This window comes from Pelophylax lessonae (genome assembly GCF_965119305.1).
Source record: "Pelophylax lessonae genome assembly, chromosome: 1".
NCBI lineage: Eukaryota > Metazoa > Chordata > Amphibia > Anura > Ranidae > Pelophylax > Pelophylax lessonae.
In genome coordinates this window covers 377,400,563-377,424,756 of record NC_138768.1, presented here as the reverse complement: position 1 = coordinate 377,424,756, position 24,194 = coordinate 377,400,563, and the positions used below count along the sequence as shown (strand labels likewise).

Here is a 24,194-nt window from a genome sequence, read left to right as displayed (position 1 = left end):
CAGATCCTCTTTGTGGAGAGATTTGGGGTGTGTTTGACCCCAAATCTCTCCTCTGGCCCCCATGCAGCCAATTGGACCGATATCGTCCTGATCGGCTGCTGCACTGGCCGCTGGTGGCCAGGTAAACAAAGGGGTAGAACAGGAAGTGACGAGGTATGTCCTTGGGTGGGAAGTGGTTAAAGAGGAGCTGCTGACTTTTAATATTAGGGCACCTACCTGTCCAGGAATCCAGCGGTGTCCTAACCTGAGCCAATTTTTGGTGGCGGTGCTGCCATCTTGACTAAGGGAAACTGGCAGTGAAACCTTGCAGATTTACAGCTGGTTTCCTACTGGGCATGCGTGAAGCATGCTGCGTTTTGTGAATGAGCCAGCTGCGGGGAAAGGAGGTGGGGCGTACTTCCAGCTCAGAGCCAAAAGTGGGAGCAGGTACCTGTCAAAACCAGAGGAGGCAGACAAGCGGAGCTTCCCCTTTTGGGTGGAGCTTCACTTTAAGTTTAACTTTTAAGCAAGTTTTTTAAGTTTCCCCCACTAAGGGTAATATGCAAGAATCCATTGAGGACCTCCTTCTGAAATGCTAGTTGCCTGGCTCTTACTCACTTTGCTACTTTAACCCTTTTACTGCCAGATCCGTACAGCAAACAGACCTACAGAACTGCTTTCAGCTGGCCAGGACATTCTTCCTTTTTTTTTAAGCTCATGGTCACTTCAGTGACCACAAGCTTATATCAGAACTGTTCAGCAAAAACCATAGCTCTGATCACTCCACTTATCAGAGCTATTCCCCTCCAAAAAAGTGCGCAGCCCCAGTATGTAAACACCCCCTGTCCGCTGCCTATTGCACCTTGAAAGGTGGGGTTGTTGGGTGGCAGAAACGCAGCTCAATCATGCATTTTTGCTGCCCCCTATCCCCGTAAGTCTAAACAAAGCCTAAGGCCTTGTTCACATGGGGCATACTACCAGAGGCCCGTGTTTAGCGGCAGAGGGATGCACAAGTGTTCTGTGCATTCCCATGCAGGCAGTCCCATTGATGTGAATTGGAACACAGCAGCTGCACGGGAATGCACAGGTAGTCCCATTCATGTCAGTTGAGACGCAGCAGCTGCAAGGACACAGCCACTGCTCCCAACTTGACATCCATGTGGGTGCATGTCCTGAACTCACACTGTCTGCGTTTGGGTCAATGCACCTACATCGGCATGGATGTCAGATCTGTCCTTGCAGCTGCTGCGTCCCAATTGACCACAATAGAACTGGCTGCACAGGGATGCACAGAAAACCTGTGCATTCCCATGGAGGTAAACATGGCCCCCCCATGGGCGTAAGCTTTAGCACACCCCACTGAATGAGGCCTTAAACATTTGCGCAAAAATCACGCGGCCTTAAAAATCAGTAGCACCTTTTCATTCTACTGGTCTTGTGCTTGGGGGGTCTTTTACAAACTCTGAAACCTGTAAGTGAAAAATAAAAAAACCCAGATTTTGTGAGAAATGTGGATGTTTACATTTTCGCATGTACGATATGTACCATTTTTCAAACAGGCACAATTTAAAAGTTACAAGATTTTGTTATTTATTAACTCAATACAGGTTAAGCTTTTATATTTAGTAGGGATTTAGCAGGAATTTTGTAAAATTAGCTGTGTTTTTATCTGCTAATAATGATTTTAGTGTATTTTTAGTGAAAATATTGTTTGATAAACATTAGTGCAAATATTGCGGGGTCTTAAAAGTCAGCATCACCTTTTTTTTTTTTTTTAAATCTACAGGTCATTTGCTTTCAGAAAATATATGGTTTGGGCGGGGGGGGGGGGGGGGGGCTTTTAGAAATTCTTAAGGCTGTAAGGGAAAAATGAAAATCTTCAGATTTTTGAGAAATTTTGATATTTACACTTTTGCGTCTGTTTGATTTTCACCATTTTGCAAAAAGGGGCAATGTAGAAATTCCAAATGTTTGCAAATATCGTGGGGCCTTAAAATCCAGTAGCACCCTCTTTTCACTCTATTGGTCCTATGCTTTCAGGAAAAATATGGGGGGGGGGGTCCTTTACAAACTCTAAAAGGTATAGGTGAACTATAAATAAGGAAAGGAATAATTGCAAAAATGGTTTGGCCAGCTGAGTTTAAAAGTTGAGAGCAGGTCCTGGCACCGAAAGGGTTAAGTCACTGACCGGGAACAAGCACTAAGCGGGGTGGGGTGGAGGAACTTGACTGGCCTGCACCTCAACCCTAGAACACCTGTGCGATGAATATGAGCAGAGACTGCGAGCCAGGCCTTCTTGTCCAACATCGGTGCCTGACCTCACAAATGCGCTTCTTGAAGAATGATAACAAATTTCCATAAACACACTCCTAAACCTTGTGCACAGCCCTCCCAGAATAGTTGAAGCTGTTATAGCTGTAAATGGACTCAACTGACATGAATGGGACTACCTCGATATTGAACCCTACGGACTAAGACTGGGATGCATGTGTAAAAGCAGGTGTCCTAATACTTTTGGTAATATAGTGTATATGAAATCAGTATAGTTGTAGAGAAGGTATTCATTAACATAAATCTCCGCAGTAACTTCACCACTTTCCCTGCTTCACGGTAAAGGGTCGTTTTACTGGTCCCCTTGCATTATGCCAAAGAGTGGTTTCACTACTTTCCTTGCTGAAAAGCAGCTTTATTATTTTACCTAAAATAAAAAATATTTACTCACGCTCTAATGACTATCTGGATAAATGTGTAAAATATCTGCAACTGCTGTGCACAAAGTTCTAATCACTTATAAACATAAAAATAAAACAATACAGCGCTTGCAACCATTTACAACATATATTAAACCAAATTAAAAGTCCAAAAATGTCCAATAAAAATCAATATCCAAACAACATATCCATATAAGGAGGTATAGGAGGTCCTGGATGACACCCTGTGGGAGGGCGAAGAGTGTTGATGAAATTTCCGGTTCCGAGCTCTAACTATGTCACTTCCTGTTGCCATGGAACGCATGCTGGTTACAGAGTTTCCTTGCATTTTTCATGTCTGTTTATCTTCGTTTTTGAAAGTATGTTTTCTACTGTGCCATAAATTATCAGCCTTACAGTAGTTCACTATTAGCGCCATTTCTTTTTCTAAACATGGGGAGCAGCTGGAATGTTTGAAAGCCACGTTGGGGAGATTTTTACTTTATCCTTGTGACATGCCGTTCCCTATATCAGAGTCAAGTCTGTTTGACCCCCAGACTGATAAGCTTGTATATTTTCCCTGCTGTACATTAAGGAGTAGTTTCACTATTTTCCCTGCTGTACAATAAGGAGTAGTTTCACTATTTTCCCTGCTGTACAATAAGGAGTAATTTCACTATTTTCCCTGCTGTACATTAAGGAGTAGTTTCACTATTTTCCCTGCTGTACAATAAGGAGTAGTTTCACTATTTTCCCTGCTGTACATTAAGGAGTAGTTTCACTATTTTCCCTGCTGTACAATAGGGAGTAGTTTCACTATTTTCCCTGCTGTACAATAAGGAGTAGTTTCACTATTTTCCCTGCTGTACAATAAGAAGTAGTTTTACTATTTTCCCTGCTGTACAATAAGGAGTAGTTTCACTATTTTCCCTGCTGTACAATAAGTAGTTTCACTATTTTCCCTGCTGTACAATAAGGAGTAATTTCACTATTTTCCCTGCTGTACAATAAGGAGTAGTTTCACCATTTTCCATGCTGTACAATAAGGAGTAGTTTCACTATTTTCCCTGCTGTACAATAAGGAGTATTTTCACTATTTTCCATGCTGTACAATAAGGAGTAGTTTCACTATTTTCCATGCTGTACAATAAGGAGTACTTTCACTATTTTCCATGCTGTACAATAAGGAGTAGTTTCACTATTTTCCCTGCTGTACATTAAGGAGTAGTTTCACTATTTTCCCTGCTGTACAATAGGGAGTAGTTTCACTATTTTCCCTGCTGTACAATAAGGAGTAGTTTCACTATTTTCCCTGCTGTACAATAAGAAGTAGTTTTACTATTTTCCCTGCTGTACAATAAGGAGTAGTTTCACTATTTTCCCTGCTGTACAATAAGTAGTTTCACTATTTTCCCTGCTGTACAATAAGGAGTAATTTCACTATTTTCCCTGCTGTACAATAAGGAGTAGTTTCACCATTTTCCATGCTGTACAATAAGGAGTAGTTTCACTATTTTCCCTGCTGTACAATAAGGAGTATTTTCACTATTTTCCATGCTGTACAATAAGGAGTAGTTTCACTATTTTCCATGCTGTACAATAAGGAGTACTTTCACTATTTTCCCTGCTGTAAAAAAAGGAGTAGTTTCACTATTTTCCCAGCCTTATGCCAAGGAGAAGCTTCACTACTTTCCCTGCTTTACATTAAGGAGTAGTTTCACTGATTTCCCTGCCTTATGCTAAGGAAAAGTTTTACTACTTTCTCTGCTGTACATTAAAAAGTAGATTTAGTACTTTCTCTGCTTCATGCTAAGAAGAAACTTCACTACTTTCCCTGCTTTATGATAGACAGTAGCTTCACTACATTCCATGCTGTATGATAAGGAGTAGCTTTTCTACTTTCTCTGTTTTATAATTAGGAGTAAGTAGCTTCACTACTTTTCCCTCCTAAGTAGATTCAGTTTCCATGCTAAGGAAAAGATTCACTAAAACTAGTCAAGTTCTTAACAATGGGAGATTATTATAATGATTTACCTGAATTACAGACTTAAAGTTAAGGGTTTACATTAAATTAAAAAGCTTCCAAGAGCAAGAAGTTCTTTTTAAACTGCCACATACAACATTTTCCAGGTTTTAATTGACAATATGGTTGTACCATTTCAGGTGCAGCAGGTACAGACTGTTCAGCAGGTGCAACACGTCTACCCAGCACAGGTACAATATGTCGAAGGAAGTGATGCTGTCTACACAAATGGAGCAATGTAAGTTTTTAGGTCTTCTTAATTTGTCTTTGCCTTAATTTGTTTGTAACGTTTTTTTTTTTTAATTGTAATATTCACCTTTGAGTACCAGGCTATATCCAAAGCACAGATGAAAGCCATTGAGCAATTATTACTAATTAGTACAGGAACAACATTATGTCTTATCTTAAGCTTTAAGCAGATTCCAAAAAATTCCATAGAATCTGCAATGATCTTTTTATATAACCTTTTATTGTATGAAGAAATGATAAAATGCTAAAATACACTGCACCTGTGCTAATACGAAAATAGTAGCTTAAATTTAACAACATTGAGCATATCAAAGTAGATATTGAGAAGGTAAGAAACATGTATATAATCTATTTGCCTCCCAGTCTTGAATGATTCCAATTACCTGTTTCAAACAAGCAGAGGTGTTGCTAATTTCTTATTGCTCTTTAGGGCCAGTTGACACTCATGCTGTTTCTTAAGTGTTCCTACTTAATTGGAAATGTACCTAAATCAAAGAACATTATTTAGAATTGAGCTGACAAAGGTACTGTATGCCGTTGGCATATTTGGGTGCTATGTCTGGAAGTAATGATAAGCATTATGAGAGGATGTTTTTATTTGTTCCCTCATCTCTGTAGGCAGTAGTGGGTTGCATTTGACCATAGTTTTCTAGTGTATAGATGTGAACCTATTTTCTATTAACTTCCTGTCCTTGATTATGGGCAAGCCTGCTGGCAGGGTCTATGCTTAGAGTAGAACTAAAGGCATTTTTTTTCTTTTGTATAGAGTGGAGAGGGATTAGAACCTCAGTTTTTATTGGTGTCTGTGCCCCCCATTAGGGAGATTCACCCTCTCTATTTATCCTGTTTACCATTATTCTTGAAAGTAAAAGTACAGGGGGTATAACCTTCCCTTGCTCTACCCAAAAAGAAAAAAATATATGCCTATATTTCTACTTTAAGATAGCCAGAGAGATTTATCTTCAATTTCAAGTCATTCAAACATGGTGAAAGGTGGAGCCTTTTATCTGGCTGTATCCCAGCCATCAGTAAATGTATAGTATTACTTAGAGTTACATCATAAAGCAAACCACTAAAGCCAGAAATGCAGAGGCAGCCATTGATGACGACCTGCTAAACATGCACGTTGCCTAGAAGTAGAATGTTAACTCACTAGCTTTGAGTGGCTGACTCAGACCAAATGTATAGATTATTAAAGTGATAAAAAGTCCTTTTTTACATACTTGTACCTAGTCACTGACTCCAATTATTTTATGTAGCATTTTCAGTCTGCACATTTCTCTCATTAGAGGTTTCTCTTACTCATTTCAGTTGAGGTCATTTAATATTTTGTGACCAAAAGTCCTTTGCTATTATTTGCATTCTATTATATAATAGATTTATAGCATGCCTAAGGCTCGGTTCACACTATGAACCACATGTGAATCGCACAGGACCCGCACCACATTCCTGTTTATAATTTATATGCGTTTCAAAGTGGTGTGATTTGAGCAGATTCATTTTGAATTGGGTTCATATAGCAAAGCATCGCACCAAAGACATGCATGGCGTATTTTTGGAACCAGATTGCATGGTCGCTTTGTAGCATGCTATGTTTACTTGTAATGGTGGCGATCAGCGACTTATAGCGAGACTGTGATTATGCTGCAGAAAATTAGACACCTAACTAACACTTTTTTGGGGACCAGTGACATTATTACAGTGATCAGTGCTGAAAATATGCACTGTCACTGTACTAATGACACTGGCAGGGAAGAGGTTAACATCAGGGGGCGATCAAAGGGTTAACTGTGTGCCTAGCTAAGGTTTCAGTGTAGTGGGGGAGGTGCTTTTACTAGTGGAAGACATGAATCAATGTTTCTTTATTGTACATCACGGAACACAGAGCCGGTAATTATGACTATCTGGGTTATACGCTACCTTTAGGTGATTGGATACTGGCTACCAATAGACAGGAAGTTCCTCCCATATAACCACTCCCATACAGGAAGAACCTAAGTTTTTTCGCCAGTGTCTTGAAGGTGATGGTCATGGCTGTTAACCGTTTGCCGCCTGCCCGCCGCAGATGTACTGCGGCAGACAGCCGCTCCCAGGCAAATCACCGTACATGTATGGCGCTCGCTCTGGGGATTCTAGGGGGCCAGCGTGCGCCACTAGTGGTGCGCTCCCGCCCCCGCTCGTCAGCAGGGAAGCCAGCACGTGTGTCAGACGGCTCCGATTGCCGTCTGACACCCCCGATCTCTCACCGCTGAGAGAGGACGGTCGGCTGTTGGAAACACAGCCGTCTGTCCTTCTCTCTGGGATGATCACAGAGACCATGTGATTCTGCTATATAGGATCACATGTCTCTGTGATTATCTCACAAGCCCAATCCCCCCACAGTTAGAATCACTCCCCTAGGCTTACATTTAACCCCTTATCACCAACAGTATTAACCCCTTCCCTGCCAATGGCATTATTACAGTAACAGTGCATATTTTTAGCACTGATTACTGTAGTAATGTCACTGGTACCCTCAAAAGTTTCAAAAATGTCAGTTAGGGGTTCCGATCTGTCCGCTGCAATGTTGCATTCCCGCAAAAAATCGCAGATTGCCTCCATTACTAGTAAAAAAGAAAAACAATAAAAATGACAAATCTTTCCCGTAGTTAGTAGACGCAATATCTTTTGCGCAAACCAATCAAAATACGCTTATTGTGATTTTTTTTTTTTACCAAAAATATGTAGCAGAAAACAAATTGGCCTAAAATGTTAAAAACAATTTGATTTTTACATTTTTTTGAGACTGTCATATAAAAGAATGTGAAAAATATTGTTTTTTTTCACAATTGTTGCTCTTCTTTTGTTTATAGCGCAAAAAATAAAAATCGCACAGGTGATCAAATACCACCAAAAGAAAGCTGTATTTGTGGGAAAAAAAAGAACTTAAATTTAGTTTGGGTACAGCGGCGCACGACCTCGCAATTGTCCGTTAAAGTAACGAAGTGCCAAATCGCAAAAAAGGGCCTGGTCAGGAAGGGGGTAAAATCTTCCGGGGCTGAAGTGGTTAAAGCTCTTCAATCTTAAATGATGTCACAGTAAGGGGGCGTTTTGATCGGATCCATTCGGATCACTAAGTGCTAAGTGGATGGTACCTGAGCCTTGGCTAAGAAGACCCGAGGTTTTGCCTTTAATGTGACCCATCTGGGTGCTGGACCCTGATAAATGGAACCCTGGTTATTTATTATCCCAAGGAGTTTGCCAGTAGGGTGCTCTACAGGTCAAAGGGTGTGGACCCCATGAAAAAGTGGGACCCGGTCCTTAAAGGTCTGATTGACAAAGCCCGTTGTGATGGGTGAAGTTTGGGTCCTGTATAGGACCCTGTGGCGGGACTGGTAACTCTGTTCCTTTTTCCCTCTCTTCTTAAAAAAAAAAAGAGTTTGCAGGGAAGGAACTGCACATTTTCTCTCGGGCTGTAGTACCGTGTTTTGGCCACTAGATATCACTGTTCGGAAGACATGTATTGTGCATGTGTACCTTCTGTGTCTGGACTCTCCAGTCATCTTGGCTCTGTTTCTCAATATATCTCTATGGGCACGTACAGATGACGTCATGGGCATGCATGTGGATCGCCTCTCACTCTTCAAGCGGTGCTGCTGGCTGGATGTGACTGTTTCTCTGCTAAGCTGAGCTGCTGACTGGGACCTATGGGGGACAAAGCAGGTTGCAGTTTCTGTTTGGGCATGTGAATTTTTTTGAGGCTTGGGCACGGCTGCACGGTAGGAGAAGGGTAGTTACATTCTGTGATAGCTGTGCAGTGCTGGATCACAGTTTTTGTCTACCTTTTGTGCAACATGTTGTTTTCTTACTTCTGGGTCTCACTTTATGTAAAGCAATGTCTTCCAGAAAAATAAGTGGGGGGGGGGGAGCACAGCAGGGAAAGGGACAAGTGTTCCTGCATCAGGATTAAATAGTCCTAGTTTGGCCCCCGCTGTCTGAAGCAACTGGTCCGTTTGAGCCATTACGCTTATCAGGTATTGCTGCTACCTCCATTGCCTCAGTGTCTACCTATGTTACTAAGATGGCCCGGCATCTGCCTTGGCTAGCCTTGAAGGTAAAATAGCGAGGATAATTGCTTCTGTTTCGCAGGTGGGACAAAACAGGATAGATCCCCCTCTCCTGTACCCGAGCCCAGCAGAGATGCAGCAGAGCTCCTAGGCTCTCAAGGTCTTTCATGGCCTTCTGGTTTAGAGCCAGATTGGGCAGAAGAAATTGAAGAGGTAGCTGTTAATGATTTGGAAGAGGGGCAGGCTGAAGATGGTTCCTCTTCTGAGGCAACATTTTCAGCATCTCACTCTCAGAAGCTACTGTTTCAATCCCTCACCAAAATGGTTCGGACAGGGTTTAAATGACCTCCTCTGGAAATGTCAGAAGCTTCTTTTCTTCTTTGGGTTCAATTCCCAGGCTTTTCCTTTACACTCCCTGCTGGAACAGCTGGTGTTTGAGGATTGGGATCATTCTGACAGGTTGTTCATGCCTCCAAAGAGATTTCCTTTGCTTTATCCTACGGAGGAGAAATTCAGGAGGAAGTGGTGTATGTCTTCGGTAGACGCTGCAATTTCTTCTGTGAAGAATTTGACTTGTCCGGTTGATAATGCCCAGCTTTTTAAGGATCCAGCTGATAAAAAGTTGGAATCCTTACTTAAAGCTTCCTTTGCCGTCACTGGCTCAGCTGTTCAACCAGCTATAGCGGCTATAGGAGTTTGCCAATCCTTAAAGGATCATTTTAAAAGGGTGACTAGAAGTCTGCCTATTCAAGGGGAGTCTTCTGAAGATTTTGCAGAGTTTCTTCGCTCCTTGTGTTTTGTGGTAGATGCCCTTAAGGATTCTATCCAACAGATTTTCCAAGTTGCTCTTCACTCTGTTCATATGCACAAAGTACTATTGTTGCCGGTTAAAAGAAGGATTAAACATCCATCTTTTAAAGCTCCAAGTGTTACGGTACCTCCTAACATGTCACCTTCTAAGCAGTTCTGACGGCCTTAGCCGTCAGGGTTTAGAAGACCTCAAAATCAAGGTCAGAATAAACCCTGGGTCCAAAGGCATGTTAAATCAGATTCCAAATTCACCTTATGAAGGGGCACCCCACTTGTTCGGGTGGGGGAAAGGCTCCTACAGTTCTCAGAAACTTGGGAAGGAGTGGTGAAGGACAGGTGGGTCTTGTCCACAGTGGCTACATGATAGAGTTCTGAGATTTTTCCCCTTCTCGGTTTCTGGGTTCAAATGTCCCTGTTTGCCCAGTAAATTAGAAGTCCTTGTTCCAGGCCCTGGAACATTTGTGGGTGCAGGGCGTGATTGTGGAGGTTCCAACCAGTGAAAGGTTCACATGTTTTTACTCAAATCTTTTTACAGTACCAAAACCAAATGGCGAGGTAAGACCCATTCTACATCTCAAAGCTCTAAACCATTCGGTCTTTTCGCATGGAAATTAATCCGCTCTGTGGTAGCCTCTCTAGGAAGAGGAGATTTTCATGCTTCCATACATATCAAGGATGAATACCTCCATGTACCAATTTTCAGGCTCCATCAGAGGCTTTTGCGTTTTGCAGTAGGGCAGTCCCATTTTTAGTTTGTGGCTCTGCCGTTCGGTCTGGCCACAGCTCCACGGGTGTTCTAAAAGTGTTGGCCCTGGTGTTGGCTCTTCTAAGGTCTCAGGGCATCTCAATAATGGGTTACCTAGACAACCTGCTGATCAAGAATCGGTCAGGACCAGGTCTAAGACGGGATGTTTCCCGGACCGTCCAAATCTTAGAAAATCTGGGTTGGGTTGTAAACTTAGAGAAGTCGGCCTTAAGGCCTATTCAAATTCTGGAATATTTGGGTCTGATTCTCGATACTGCTCAGGCAAAGATTTTCCTGCCATCAAAAAAGGTTCTGGCCTTGAAGGGTCTGGTGCGGTTGGTAAGAGGGAAAAAGTTTCCCTCTATACGGCTGTGCATGAGACTGCAAAATGGTGTCCTCATTCCAAGCAGTCCCTTATGCGCAATTCCACTCCAGACTGTTCCAGAACAGTATTTTGTCCGCTTGGAACAAAAAACTCAGAGCTCTGGATTCCCCAATGTTTCTTTCCCCAAGGGTAAGACAGGATCTGACCTGGTGGCTGGTCCTAAGCAAAGGGAATTCTTTTCTGCCTGTGACCTGGAAGGTAGTAACCACAGACGCCAGCCTTTTGGGCTGGGGAGCGGTCCTGGAGGAAATCTCCATCCCGGGAAGGTAGTCTCAGGTAGAAAAGGTTTTACCCATCAACATCTGGGAGGTCCGGGCAGCCTGTTTGGCGCTGGTTTCTTGGACGACCAGACTGCGGGGGGGTCCTGTCAGGATTCAGTCCGACAACACGACCTGGTGTCAACCATCAGGGGGGAACCAGAAGCCAATCAGTGCAGAAGGAGGCGAACCACATCCTGTCTTGGGCAGAGAATCATGTTCCATGTCTGTCAGCGGTTTTCATCCCGGGGGTGGACAACTCGCAGGCAGACTTTCTAAGTTGCCAGAAGTTGTTTCCAGGGGAGTGGTCACTGCATCCCAAGGTCTTTCAACTGATCAGCCAACGTTGAGGTACACCTGATGTAGATCTATTGGCGTCCAGGTTCAACATCAAGCTCGACAGGTTTGTTTTCAGAACCAGGGATCCGATCACGATCGGGACGGATGTCTTAGTGATTCTTTGGTTTCGGTTCAACCAGATCTATACGTTCCATCCAGTCCAGCTTTTGCCACGTCTGTTGAGCAGAATTCAGGTGGAGGGGAAGCTAGTGGCCCTGGATTGGCCCAGGAGAATATGGTTCGCGGAAAACTTAAAATTAGCAGTGGAGGAGCCATGGTTGCTTTCATGTCATCCAGACCTGCCCTCCCAAGGTCTTATATTCGACCCTACTTTACGGTCGCTGAATTTGACGGTTTGGCTATTGAGACTAGAATCTTAAGAGATCTGCCAGAAAACCTGTCTCAAGGAGAATCTATTATAGGGTCTGGAGATCCTACGTTTCTTGGTGTGAATCCAAGAGATGGCATTCTTGTAAGTATGTCATTGGAAGAATTCTTTCTTTTCTTCAAATAAGAGTGAACTTAAAGCTGGCATTAGGAACTATTAAGGGACAGATCTCCGCCTTGTCTATTTTCTTTCAGAAACCATTAGCAACCCACTCCTTGGTGCAGGCTTTTTTGCAAGGTATGATTTGCATGGTTCCACCAGTCAAGCCACCCCTATGTCCTTGGGACTTAAATCTTATGCTCTCTGTGCTACAAAAGCAACCCTTTGAGCCTATCAGGCATATTACCTTGGTTCTCATGATAAGGAAATTGGTCTTTTTGGTTGCCATAACCTCGGCCAGAAGGGTGTCCGAATTGGCGGCTCTTCCCTGCAAAGAGCCATTTTTGATCCTTCATCAGGACAGGGGGGGTCTTACACCCTCATCCAGCCTTTTTACCTAAGGTAGTTTCCAGTTTTCATCTAAACCAAGATATTGTTCTACCTTCCTTTTTTCCGAGTCCTCAGACTATGGAGGAGAAATTGTTGCATTCTCTTGAAGTAGTACGAGCAGTCAAAGTCTATTTAAAAATGTCAGCGCTAATTCATAGTACTGATATTTTCTTTATCCTGCCAGAAGGGCCTAAGAAAGACCAAGCGGCAACTAGTTTCACTATTTCCAAGTGGATTCGTCAAGTCATTGCTCAGGCATTTGGCTTAAAAGGTAAAATTCCACCCTTTAGGTTAAAAACTCACTCTACCAGGAGGGTAAGTGCTTCATGGGCAGTGCATCATCAGGAGTCTATGGCTCAGATTAGCAAAGCTGCTTCCTGGTCTTCAGTTCATACATTCACAAAGTTTTACCAAGTGGATGTAAGAGCCCGAAAAGGGGCTCAATTTGGAAGCAGCGTACTTCAGGCAGCAGTATACGCTCTTTCTTTGCCCAGCGGCAATTTTGGGGTTACTGTGTCCCCTCCTCTCATGGGCATTGCTTTAGGACATCCCAGATAGTCATTATTACTGGCTCTGTGTCCCGTGATGTATGATAAAGAAAATAGGATTTTTCCTTCAACTTACCTGTAAAATCCTTTTCTTGGAGTACATCACAGGACACAGAGGCCCCTCCCCTCTTTTCTGGGATATTCATTGCTTACTTCAAAAACGGAGGTTCTTCCTGTATAGGAGGGGTTATATGGGAGGAACTTCCTGTCTATTGCTTGCCAGTGTCCAATCACCTAAAGGTAGCGTATAACCCAAATAGTCATTATTACCAGCTCTGTGTCCCATGATGTACTCCAAGAAAAGGATTTTACAGGTAAGTTGAAGGAAAAATCCTATTTTCTGCTTTACAGAAACACAGGATACATGTCTTCTGAACTGACAGAATGACAATCTGCCTTGTTTACATAGGCAGACTGGCATTCTGTCAGTGTACTGAAAGATCGGCGGGTCTCCGCGGACATTTGGTCTGTGGGACTCGCTGATCAGTTCCCGCTGTGTAAAATCACAGCAGAAGGGAGCCGCCGGCAATGCACACTCACGCCCAAAACCCTGAAGTGCAGAATCAAGTATATATAATATATACATTTTTCTGCACAGCAAGGCCACCCTGTAGCAGTAAGCAGTAAACCTGCTATGGTGCGGTCAGCAAGTGGTAAGATTGCACTGACACCCGCTGCTGGTCACAAGGGCAGTGCGATTTGCATGCGAGGATCGTGGTGTTTCCTGCTCCGCATTAGTGTGAACCTAGTCTAAAGCTGGCTGCAGATATTAAAGTCTAATTAATTAATACAATACCTTTTATATGAAATTGTTACAAAAGTTTTTCCTATTTAATGAGCAATGCAGTGTACTCATACTTAGGAGATTACATTAATGTTATCATCAAGAGCTGCCAGATCAATACTAAAGGGTGCATTTATAAAAAAAAAATAGCATAGCAGTTTGCATAGTGAAGTGTAGTGGCAACATTGTCTATTTCTCAACCCTACAGCTATATGCCTTGTAATAGAAGGTATCTAGCTTGAGTTAAAATGGAAAATACCCAAATTTGGTATTTTCCATTTTAACTCCCTTAGAAACATTCTTCCAGCTCAGGAAATGGCATAATAACAGTATTTTCCTCCCAATGGCACAGAACAAATGTAGAGGCACTTTCACTGGGTGAATTGCTATGCATATTTTTATATAAATACACCCCTTAGTGTGTTTTTTTTAGAAAAAAAAAACTAAAGAAGTTTTGTACCTTAAGTAAAGTTTCACTGCAAACAAAACGGTTCTTTCATTACTGAGTGGTTGATTATAAGCTGGTTAGATATACCTGCTAATACGCCTTTACCATTATAATCATTCGATGTTATTATGTACTCTAGATAGATTCTCAATATTTTATTATTCACTGGGTCCAAAAACATGCATATATCATAAAATCTGGTGGGGGACAATGTTGCCATTACATAACACATTACTAAGAACTCTACCTAAAAATACAATTGATTTTTGCTCACCAGATCACATAAGTATGTGGTAGAACTGAAAGGTATGCAGAAAAGGGCAACTAAATTTATAACGGTCAACAAGGTTCTCAGAGGTTGGGAAAGATTAGCTGCACTGCATATATTCAACCTTAGTAGGTTTATGAAGGGATAGTTTCTCATAAACTGTTACTCACTTCACACTTTACACTTCTGCCCCCCTTTTACACATGCAATTAACATTTTCTTAACAAATCATTTTATTTATTTTTTTTATTATATTTTTAGACCAAGTGACATCACTCGGTGTCTCCTTGTTCTGAGTCTGGTGGAAGGGGCATTCTGCCTCTGATCTTTTCCTTTAGTCATGCCTGCTCCTCCCTGCTGGCCACTGGATGGTAGAAACATGGCTGTGTGCTGATAGCGGGATCATGCACGTCTAAAGGGATGCCAGGAGTGTGTTGTTTCATATAACACTCAAAAACAAAATGATTTGTATCAAAAAAAGCTTTAAGGAGAAACCAGACAATATGGATCTGGGGGGAGAAGTGATTGAAGAATGACTGAAGTCCTTCAGACCGAAAACAAAAGTGGGCTCAAGATAACTTCCCAGAGTTATATTGTGGTGATGAAAGTTTGCAGAAAATTGGGGGTAATCAGTTTCAAAACTTACAACAAGTGTGGAGATATAAGTTTTAGCTGGAGTTCCACTTTAAGATTGCCTTAAAAGATATTCCTTTCCATTGAAAGAAAAACTGTTCAACCTCTGCATATGAAGATGGTTCATTACAGCAAGAGCTATAAAAGTGTGGAATAGTCTTGCCCAGGAACTGACTTAAAGTGGTTCTAAACCTCTGAGATGAAATATGAACACGGCAAACCCCTCTGTAGTGTGTACTTGTCTCAATCTAGAGCACTAAGTGTCCTTTCTATCTGCTGCCTTCTTCCTCTGTTATCAGCATGAGTCACTTGTGACATGTTTTCCTGATACCAAGAGATAAAAAGGTGAAAGGGGAGGGAGCTCCAGCACACAGCTTGTGATTGATACCCTACAATCTGTTTCTGTTTGCGGCATAAAGGGTTGCCCCTTCTCTCCAATCAGATGCCACTGAGCTCTGCAGAGTGTAACTTCAGCTCCTTGTCCCCTGCTTTTTGCAAGCTCACACAAGCTGTATAAATTCTGGACTTTGAACAGATGTAGAGTGAGGACGGTATATTAACAGGTACAACTTATATAGGAGGGTTTGTTTCATCTCTGTGTATCACCTGAGGCTGTTCACTTCTCTGAGTATATGTGAGGGTTTAACAAATTTTCTAAAGAATTTAGATGAGTTCCTAAGTACCGTACATGAAATAAAAATGGCTACTATTTGTAGGACGAAGCAGGGAGTTAGCAGATTGACTTGGGGATCGAGAAGATTTTTTTCCCAGTTCCTGCAAATTGTACCAAGCTTTATCAGGGTTTTTTTGGCTTCCTTTCAAATCACTGCGAGTTTAGGAATTTATCTTTTTTGTTGTTGTTGCTTTCAATATAGTTTTTTTAACCTAACTGTGTAACCATTTAACTTTAGGAAAGGCAATAGAATCATAAACTGTGGAGAAAGTTTGCAACTAGCTTCTGCAGGAAAAGTGCAGGTCTACTCTTCCTAAAACAACCCATACAAAATTGAAATATTGTATTTTACTGAAGTTGGCTTTTAAGAAACTAGGAAAGCACTTTCAATTGGATTTATGCTAAGTAGTGGAGCGATTACCCTTTTCATATACAGTACATGCAAACAATATTTTGCTATATATATGGAAAAAACCCTTATGAGCAGTTGTGGCTTTATTACCAGTTACCCTTAGACGGTCTGGAATAAAAGTGATACTAAAGTCTTCTTTTTTTTAGGTAAAAATAACAAACATGTCATATTTACCTGCCCTGTACAGTGGTTTTGCACAGATCAGACCAGATCCTCCTCTTCTCGGGTCCCTCTTCGGCTCTCCTGGCCCCTCCTTCATGTTGAGTGCCCCCACAGCAAGCAGTTTTCTGTGGAGGCACTCAAGCCGAGCCACAGCTCCCTGTGTCCATTCAGACACATAGCCGTGGCCTGGCCCGACCCTGCCCTGCCCCCTTTCTCTCTTCATTGGCTGACTGACTTTGACGGCAGCAGGAGCCAATGGCACCATGCTACTGTCTCAGCCAATGAGGAGGGAAGTCTCGGGCAACTGAGACACACCTGCAACCTTGCTGGATCAAGATGGAGCTCAGGTAAGTATTAGGGGGGCTGAGGCACAGAAGGCTTTTTATCCCAATAAATAGAACAGACTTTACAACTACTTTAAGGACAACAGCTGCATAATATAGTGATTTATTTAAAAAAAAAAACTCATCTGTAAAAAAGTAGAGCGTTAATAGTAATGTTTAGGGTTTTAGGATGCATTGGATGGATTGGAGCTGAGACTGAGCGTTAGGTAACCTGATAAGTTCAATTATGGGGATTCTTAGAGCAGGTGACTTCCATTCTGACTCTGTGTGGCTTGTATATGCATGACAAAACACGACTTTGTTAAATCTGGCTTTTGGATGGCAGATGTTCAGCTAATTTAGTAATGTTTCAAGGACCAGTCAGATACATCATGTACATGAATCATGTACAGCTGCAGAGCACACAGCTCTTTATATGTTTGTACATAGCTGCCATGAATACAAAGGTTGTACTTTTGCACTTACACTCTCTAGCTACAGGTTGCACAGAAGCACGTATCCATACATAGAGATGACCTATTCCTCATCATCATCCAGTAGAGAATAAAGACTTGTCAGTGGCTTTGTTCTCACATGCTTTTTCTATCACATTGCAGAGCAGATCTCATAACTGCGCTTGAGGTCATGAAAATTAACAGGGGATGTCATTTATAATGTAATAATTAAACAGAGAGCAACTTATTTATGGTTTTCAATTATCATTCACAAGAGGAGTTAATTATGGTTCAGGGACTTCCATTTTTCTCTTGCTTGCAGAATAAAGCTTTCTTATTTAATAATGTACAAGCCAGTGTTAAATTGTATTGAAAATGATACAACTTATTTGGATAATTGAGTGAATACAGATACAAAGAGGATGTTGTGAATATGTTGTTAAGCTACTGGCTTGAATTATGATTAACACAGCTATTCATTTGGAGAATTTTTAGGTTATTTTTTATAAAGACCTGAATTCTTTTTTCTTGATCATGAAGCCTTCCAATTCCCTACTGCACTGGTCCAAGTCAAACCCCTGCTCCATTAATTCAATTCTCAATCCCTGGGATAATTTTTGTATTTTAGAATGCAACAATTAAATAGCACCAAAGAATCTGAAATGAATTGACATAAAAGCTAGCAACTTTGTACAATATTATTATATCACGGAGTTCAATGTATTGATTTATGTTTGTTCTTTTCTTTTTTTTCTCAAGCCGGACAACAACATACCCTTACACAGAAACTCAGATGTACAGCCAGAACACAGGTGGAAGTTACTTTGACACCCAGGGTGGATCTGCACAAGTGACCACCGTGGTCTCATCTCACAACATGGTGGGCACTGGAGCAATTCAGATGGGGGTCTCTGGAGGACAAATCATTAGCAGCTCTGGTGGAACTTACCTAATCGGAAACTCCATAGAAAACTCAGGCCATTCTGTCAGTCACACAACCCGCGCCTCTCCAGCAACAGTAAGTGTATTGTTAAGTGTAATTTACAGAAGATACAGGTGTGAACAGACCATTGACCTTCTCCTTAGCAACTGCTAGTGACAGAAAAGATGTAGCTGTTCTCTATGTATTTCTTTCTGATAACTAACTAGCACATATCATTTTTCCCTGGTAATTGTAACAAAGTGCCGTCACCGTGGAGCTACTTGTCACTGGCTGAACCATGTTTCTCCATATACTGAAAAAACACATACTAAGAAATGTTACAAATAGATTTTATTTATCTGTGCTGTTCACTTTTTTCCAATTTACTGTTCCTGTTGTGTTCTGCTTTAATGAGACTTTTATACTGTCTATGGCCTTGATATCTTAGCTCATGGGAGTGTTCATAACTAATTGTAAAATCTTTTTATGGCAAGATACTGAAGATACTGATTATGGAGAAAGGAAAGAAGTAATGTCTGCAACATTCACTGTGCATCTTTGTTATGAAAATTGTATAAGAGAAACAATGAAAATAAGGAAAAAATGGGCACTGTAATAATACTGACTTCTGTTAGTCAATACAGAATGAGTAAGATCATCCAAGTGCTGCATGTTTATACAGAAGGCAGTAATTTGAGAAATGTAAATATCACTACTAAAAGCTGAGTAGTGGAGCAGTTATTAACCTCCCTGGTGGTATTCCCGAGTGTGGCTCGGGGTTAACTTTCAGTACCAAAAGCGGTAACCCCGAGCCACACTCGGTATTACCCCAGAACATTACTCATGCGCTCCCCCGCCGTCCTCCCCGTCCTCCTCACACTCTCTCCCCGCTCTGTGCACGGCCGATTGCCAGCACTTGCCTTCCGGTTCCCTCCCGGCAAGCGTTGGGACGCAGGGGCGTAGAACCAGCGGCAAATTCAAAAGTGTAAATACACTAAATAACATGATACAAAGCTGTGATCCTAACGGATTACACTGTATTATGCCATTTCAGCACAGGATTGCACCTGGTGACTTTTCCAGTGCGCCGCCTGTGCTTTTCCAGTGCTTTGTGCCTGGAAAATTTTGAACGACCATGGCGTCCAAAAAGCGTTTTTTTTTGCGCAAAAGCACTTTTAGACGAACTGGAAAACTTCGACAGCGAAACTGAGTTACTTGAAGAACTGAGCGATAGTAATTTGTGGGAAAATTCGTCATCAGGTACGGCAAGTGATGACAGCGACGATTCTGATGTCTTTCTGGCACATCGCTTGTGGAATTTGGGAAGTATATCAAATGATTCTTCAGAATTTCCGGAGCGGTGTGCCAGAAAGAGACATCAGAATCGCCGCTGTCGTCACTTTCCGTACCGGATGACGAATTTTCCTACGAATCGGTATCGCTCAGTTCTTCAAGTAACTCCGTTTCGCTGTTGCTGTTTTCTAGTTTGTCTAAAAGCGCTTTTGCGCAAAAAGAATGCTTTTTGGACGCCATGCTCGTTCTCTATTTTCCAGGCACAAAGGACTGGAAAAGCACAGGCAGGGCACTGGAAAATTCACCAGGTGAAATCCTGTGGTGAAATGGCATGATACAGTGTAATCCGTGAGGATGACGGCTTTGTATCATGTCATTTAGTGTTAGTTTTGAATTTGCCACCAGTTCCACCCCCCTGCATCGCAACACTCGCAGGGAAGGGTACCGGAAGGCAGGTGCTGGCATCTGCCGAGCACACAGCGGGAGGACGGCAGGGGATCACAGGGGAAGGTGAGTTTTAAAATGTAAATCAACAGATTTCAATGCAAAACAATGTACCGCTTTTAGCACAGAAATCCTGAAATAATCAGACTGCCAGGGAGGTTAAATAATAAAATAATAACACACTGAATTAAAAGATTAGGCAATGTTTTAAAATCTTTGTGATCTGTTAAGCATTGTTCATGGAGATTAAATCTTTCACTGTGCACTTGTCAAAAAAAGTCAGAAAAAAAGTAGAGGTCAATGTTAATCATGGCCATAATGATGTAGAACGACCATGTAGGGCACCGCAACAGACTCACTTTAAAACTGATACTCACAGCTGCCTAAAGTTGGTTTCTTTCACTCGTTAACTTCTCCATTCACCCTTGGTACTTCTAGCTATTGGGTAGCATGGTACTCTACATGTCAACTCCGAAGCTTAGAAAAATGACCCAGTGCATCATGTGGGGGTGGTAAGAGAGAGATACTTTGGTCCCCCTAAGCTCCATGTCACAACTAAGTTTGCAAAGGGCTCCTTTTTCTCACTTTTTCAGGGGAGCTAAGGGAATGTACACAATATAACAAAAAGTATGTAGATACCTGCCCATCACAGCTTTCATATGGCCAAAAATGAATACTGGTACTATTCATGTTACAGTACAATAAGACATTTTCAGACAAATGTGCACTCTCAACTATGTGGCAGCACTTTGTAGAAGGCTATTTTCTGTTTTAGCATTAGTGTACCTCATTGCACAAAGCCAGGTCTCTAAAGACATGCATTAGTGAGTTCCGTGTGGAGGAACTCAAATGGCTGACCAAAAACTTGTTCATTTTAAAAACCTTTTGAGATGATTTGGAACATTGATTGCAAGCCAGGTGTTCTAGTCCTAGTTCAGTAACTGACCTCACAAATGTTCTTTTGGCTAAATGGGCAGAAATTCCCTCAGACATACTCCAAATTCTATTGGAAACATTTCCTAGAAGAGTGAAGAATTTTATAGATCTGTAAAAACACCCGCAGTTTTGGAATGGGATGTTCAACAAGTTCATATAGTTGTAATGGTCATGTGTCCGCATATTACTTTTGGAAATAGAGAGGAAATTTCTGCAGTTGCACAAACCAGCATTAAAGTGAACCTGTTGTTTCTGTCCTGCATAATCCAATGCTAGGTTCACTTTAAAGTGTCTAGCAGATCCTTCACATTCTTTACTGGAATATAAAAGATATCTGCTTATGTACAAAGAGCTACATCGTTTTGGTTGTGGTAGGATAAAAGGCTCCTTAAAGCTGTATTAAACCCAAAGTCAAAAAAGTAATTCATTGCAGCACATTCATTTTTCATTTTTTACCCTCTGTTTTCACCTGGCGATTTGGCCAATAACACACTCCCTGTATTAGAGTGTGTCCACTCTGGATGAAGGAGTACAGAGGCACCTTTGAACAGCAGTATTATCAGTCTGGGGGTGGGGAGTGTTAGATGTTCTAGCAGATTCAGATACACTAACAAATTCAAGCCAAGCTCCAGCTCACATTGAAAAACACAAGACTTACTGACCAGATCACCAGGTGAAAATAAAAGAAAGAAAACCTAAACAATGAAACTGATGCAGCCACCACATCTAAGAATTGGTAAGCTGCAATATAATTAATGCTTTCTTTTGGGTTTAATACCACTTCAAATAAATGAATGTATGTATACAGAAAGATCCAAAACAATTGAATTGTATACTAAAATATATGTAGTTGCTCAGCAGTTACCCAAAAAGTTTGCACCTGAGAGATCTGCAAGAGCACACCTGTGCTATTTGAGATTATCCCAGGTACAGTATAGTACCACCACAGATCCATAAATGCACAATGTTTTAGGTGCAACATGAACCTTCCTCCAGTATGGTTTATAGTAATAACCTACTGTATGTGGTGAAGACTATGCACTTTGAGCAAGTAAAAAAAAAAATTCACAAAATTGAAAAACACCAAATAGTAAAGTTTAGTATTTTAGCTTGGTTGACTTTCGTATGGGTTTATTTCCAGGAACTAAGCGATCCTGTGACCCTGTTCTATCATAAATGTATCCATGTCAGTTTACTTTAAAAGTAGAATATTCTTTCATTCAGCTGGTAGACATCTTTGATTTCTGTTTAATTATGAAACAAAAAGGATCTCTGAAACAGGTATAAGTCCTCCTTTGCCAACTCTTTTATTGAACCTTTTTTTTTTGTTTTTCATACAAATTTGTGGTTGGCTGTTTGAATATGTTTTAAAGGCATCTTTTTCATGGGCAGCATAGGCATCCAATCTAAATTGTTAAAAGAAAATGGTGTTTTGATGGAAACTCCATGACAACAGCTGTTAAAGTATAATTTCTGCCTAACACTTTGTTTAAATATCCCCTCACCCCTCCTCCTACCTTTGCTGACTAATCCATGTAAAAAAAAAAAAAGTGTTTGCTTACTTGTTTTCAACCTATTCCACACTGGCCGTGTGATTCACAGCACTCACTCTACTGTGTCAATCAGTCAGGGGTTGCTGCAGGGGAGAGGAGGGATCGCAGACAACGGTTGAGACATGGGAGCCTATGATTCACATTATGGCTCATGAATTTCACAGCCATTGTCGAGCCCTCCCAACTCGCCTCTGCAGCGACACTCACTGACGCAGAAGATCATGTCACCGGACATTTTTAAACCTAGTTAGTGTTAGGTCTAATTCTGCCTTAAGTAATTATCTGCACCTAGGGCCCTGCGAATAACCGCTTTTCTGTCACAATTGGTTGTGTTTAATATTATTATATCACGCACAGAGCAACGCCAAACCCATTTTTGTTAAAACACTACCTACAGTATCTCACAAAAGTGAGTACACCCCTCACATTTTTGTAAATATTTTATTATATCTTTTCATGTGATAACACTGAGGAAATGACGCTTTGCTGCAATGTAAAGTAGTGAGTGTACAGCTTGTATAACAGTGTAAATTTGCTGTCCCCTCAAAATAACTCCTCACAAAGCCATTTATGTCTGAACCGCTGGCAACAAAAATCAGTACACCCCTAAGTGAAAATGTCCAAATTATGCCCAATTAGCCAGTTTCCCTCCCTGGTGTCATGTGACGCGTTAGTGTTACAAGGTCTCAGGTGCGAATGGGGAGCAGGTGTGTTAAATTTGGTGTCATCGCTCTCACTCTCATACTGGTCACTGGAAGTTCAACATGGCACCTGATGGCAAAGAACTCTCTGAGAATCTGAAAAAAAGAATGGTTGCTCTAGATCAGGGGTGGCAAACTCAATTTAATTGAGGGCCGATTCAGCAATACGATTGCCCTCAAAAGGGCCGGGTTGTATCTGTAAGACTAGATGTTCAGAACATCCCATACCCTTACATAAGACGTCAGGAGCCTCCCCACCATCAGAGGTTGAGTCCCCTACCCTCCCTTACATCACAGTGCACCCCCCTTACCTTGTGCTGCTTCTGGGAAGAAGCTAGAGGCATTGCTAGAAAGCAGAAAGCACAGGGTCTGGAGGAGGGCGGGAGCTCTCCTGCAGCTGCAGGAGAGGTGCAAGGGCCACATGAAATGGCCTGGAGGGCCGGATTTGGCCCGCGGGCCTTGTGTTTGACACGTGTGCTCTAGATAAAGATGACCAAGACTATAAGAAGATTGAAAAGACCCTGAAACTGAGCTGCAGCATAGTGGCCAAGACCATACAGCGGTTTATCAGGGCAGGTTCCACTCAGAACAGCAACAACAAAAGAAGGGTGCAACAATCTCATGCATTACCACAAAAAAATGTATTAAAACCTAAAACGGTAGCATACATTGTACTCACAAATGTATGACATATGCATGCATGTAAGAAATTGGGACCAATCGCCTCCAGGATACTCCTGTGGTGCTGGATGACATGATGGTGTCCGCATATGCCTGGCTTCAGAGCCAAAAGTACTACTATTTTGGAATTTCACTCAGAACAAGCCTCGCCATGGTCGACCAAAGAAGTTGAGTGCACATGCTCAGCCAGCATTTCTGCAGAGGTTGAAGGGGTCATCAAATTGGTTTGCATGGCTGTCGTCCCAGAAGGAAGCCTCTTCTAAAGATGATGCACAAGAAAACCCACAAACAGTTTGCTGAAGGCAAGCAGACTAAGGACATGGATTACTGGAACCATGTCCTGTGGTTTGATGAGATCAAGATAAACCTATTTGGTTCAAATGGTGTCAAACTTGTGTGGCGGCAACCAGGTGAGGAGTACAAAGACAAGTGTGTGTTGCCCATAGTTAAGCATGGTGGTGGGAGTGTCATGGTCTGGGGCAGCATGAGTGCTGCCGGCACTGGGGAGCTACAGTTCATTGAGGGAACCATGAATGCCAACATGTACTGTGACATACT

General features: G+C 41.8%; 1 protein-coding gene across 4 annotated transcripts in view; it reads left to right on the top strand.

The window, feature by feature from the left end:
* The window catches only part of RFX3 (regulatory factor X3), a 518,367-nt gene that overhangs the window by 336,763 nt on the left and 157,410 nt on the right, over positions 1-24,194 (top strand). For all 4 annotated transcript variants that reach the window (XM_082243301.1, XM_082243299.1, XM_082243300.1 and 1 more), the window contains 2 exons: positions 4,833-4,930; positions 17,866-18,124. In XM_082243301.1, the coding sequence (XP_082099427.1) occupies positions 4,833-4,930; positions 17,866-18,124 (357 nt within the window). The remainder of the gene's footprint in view (positions 1-4,832; positions 4,931-17,865; positions 18,125-24,194) is intronic.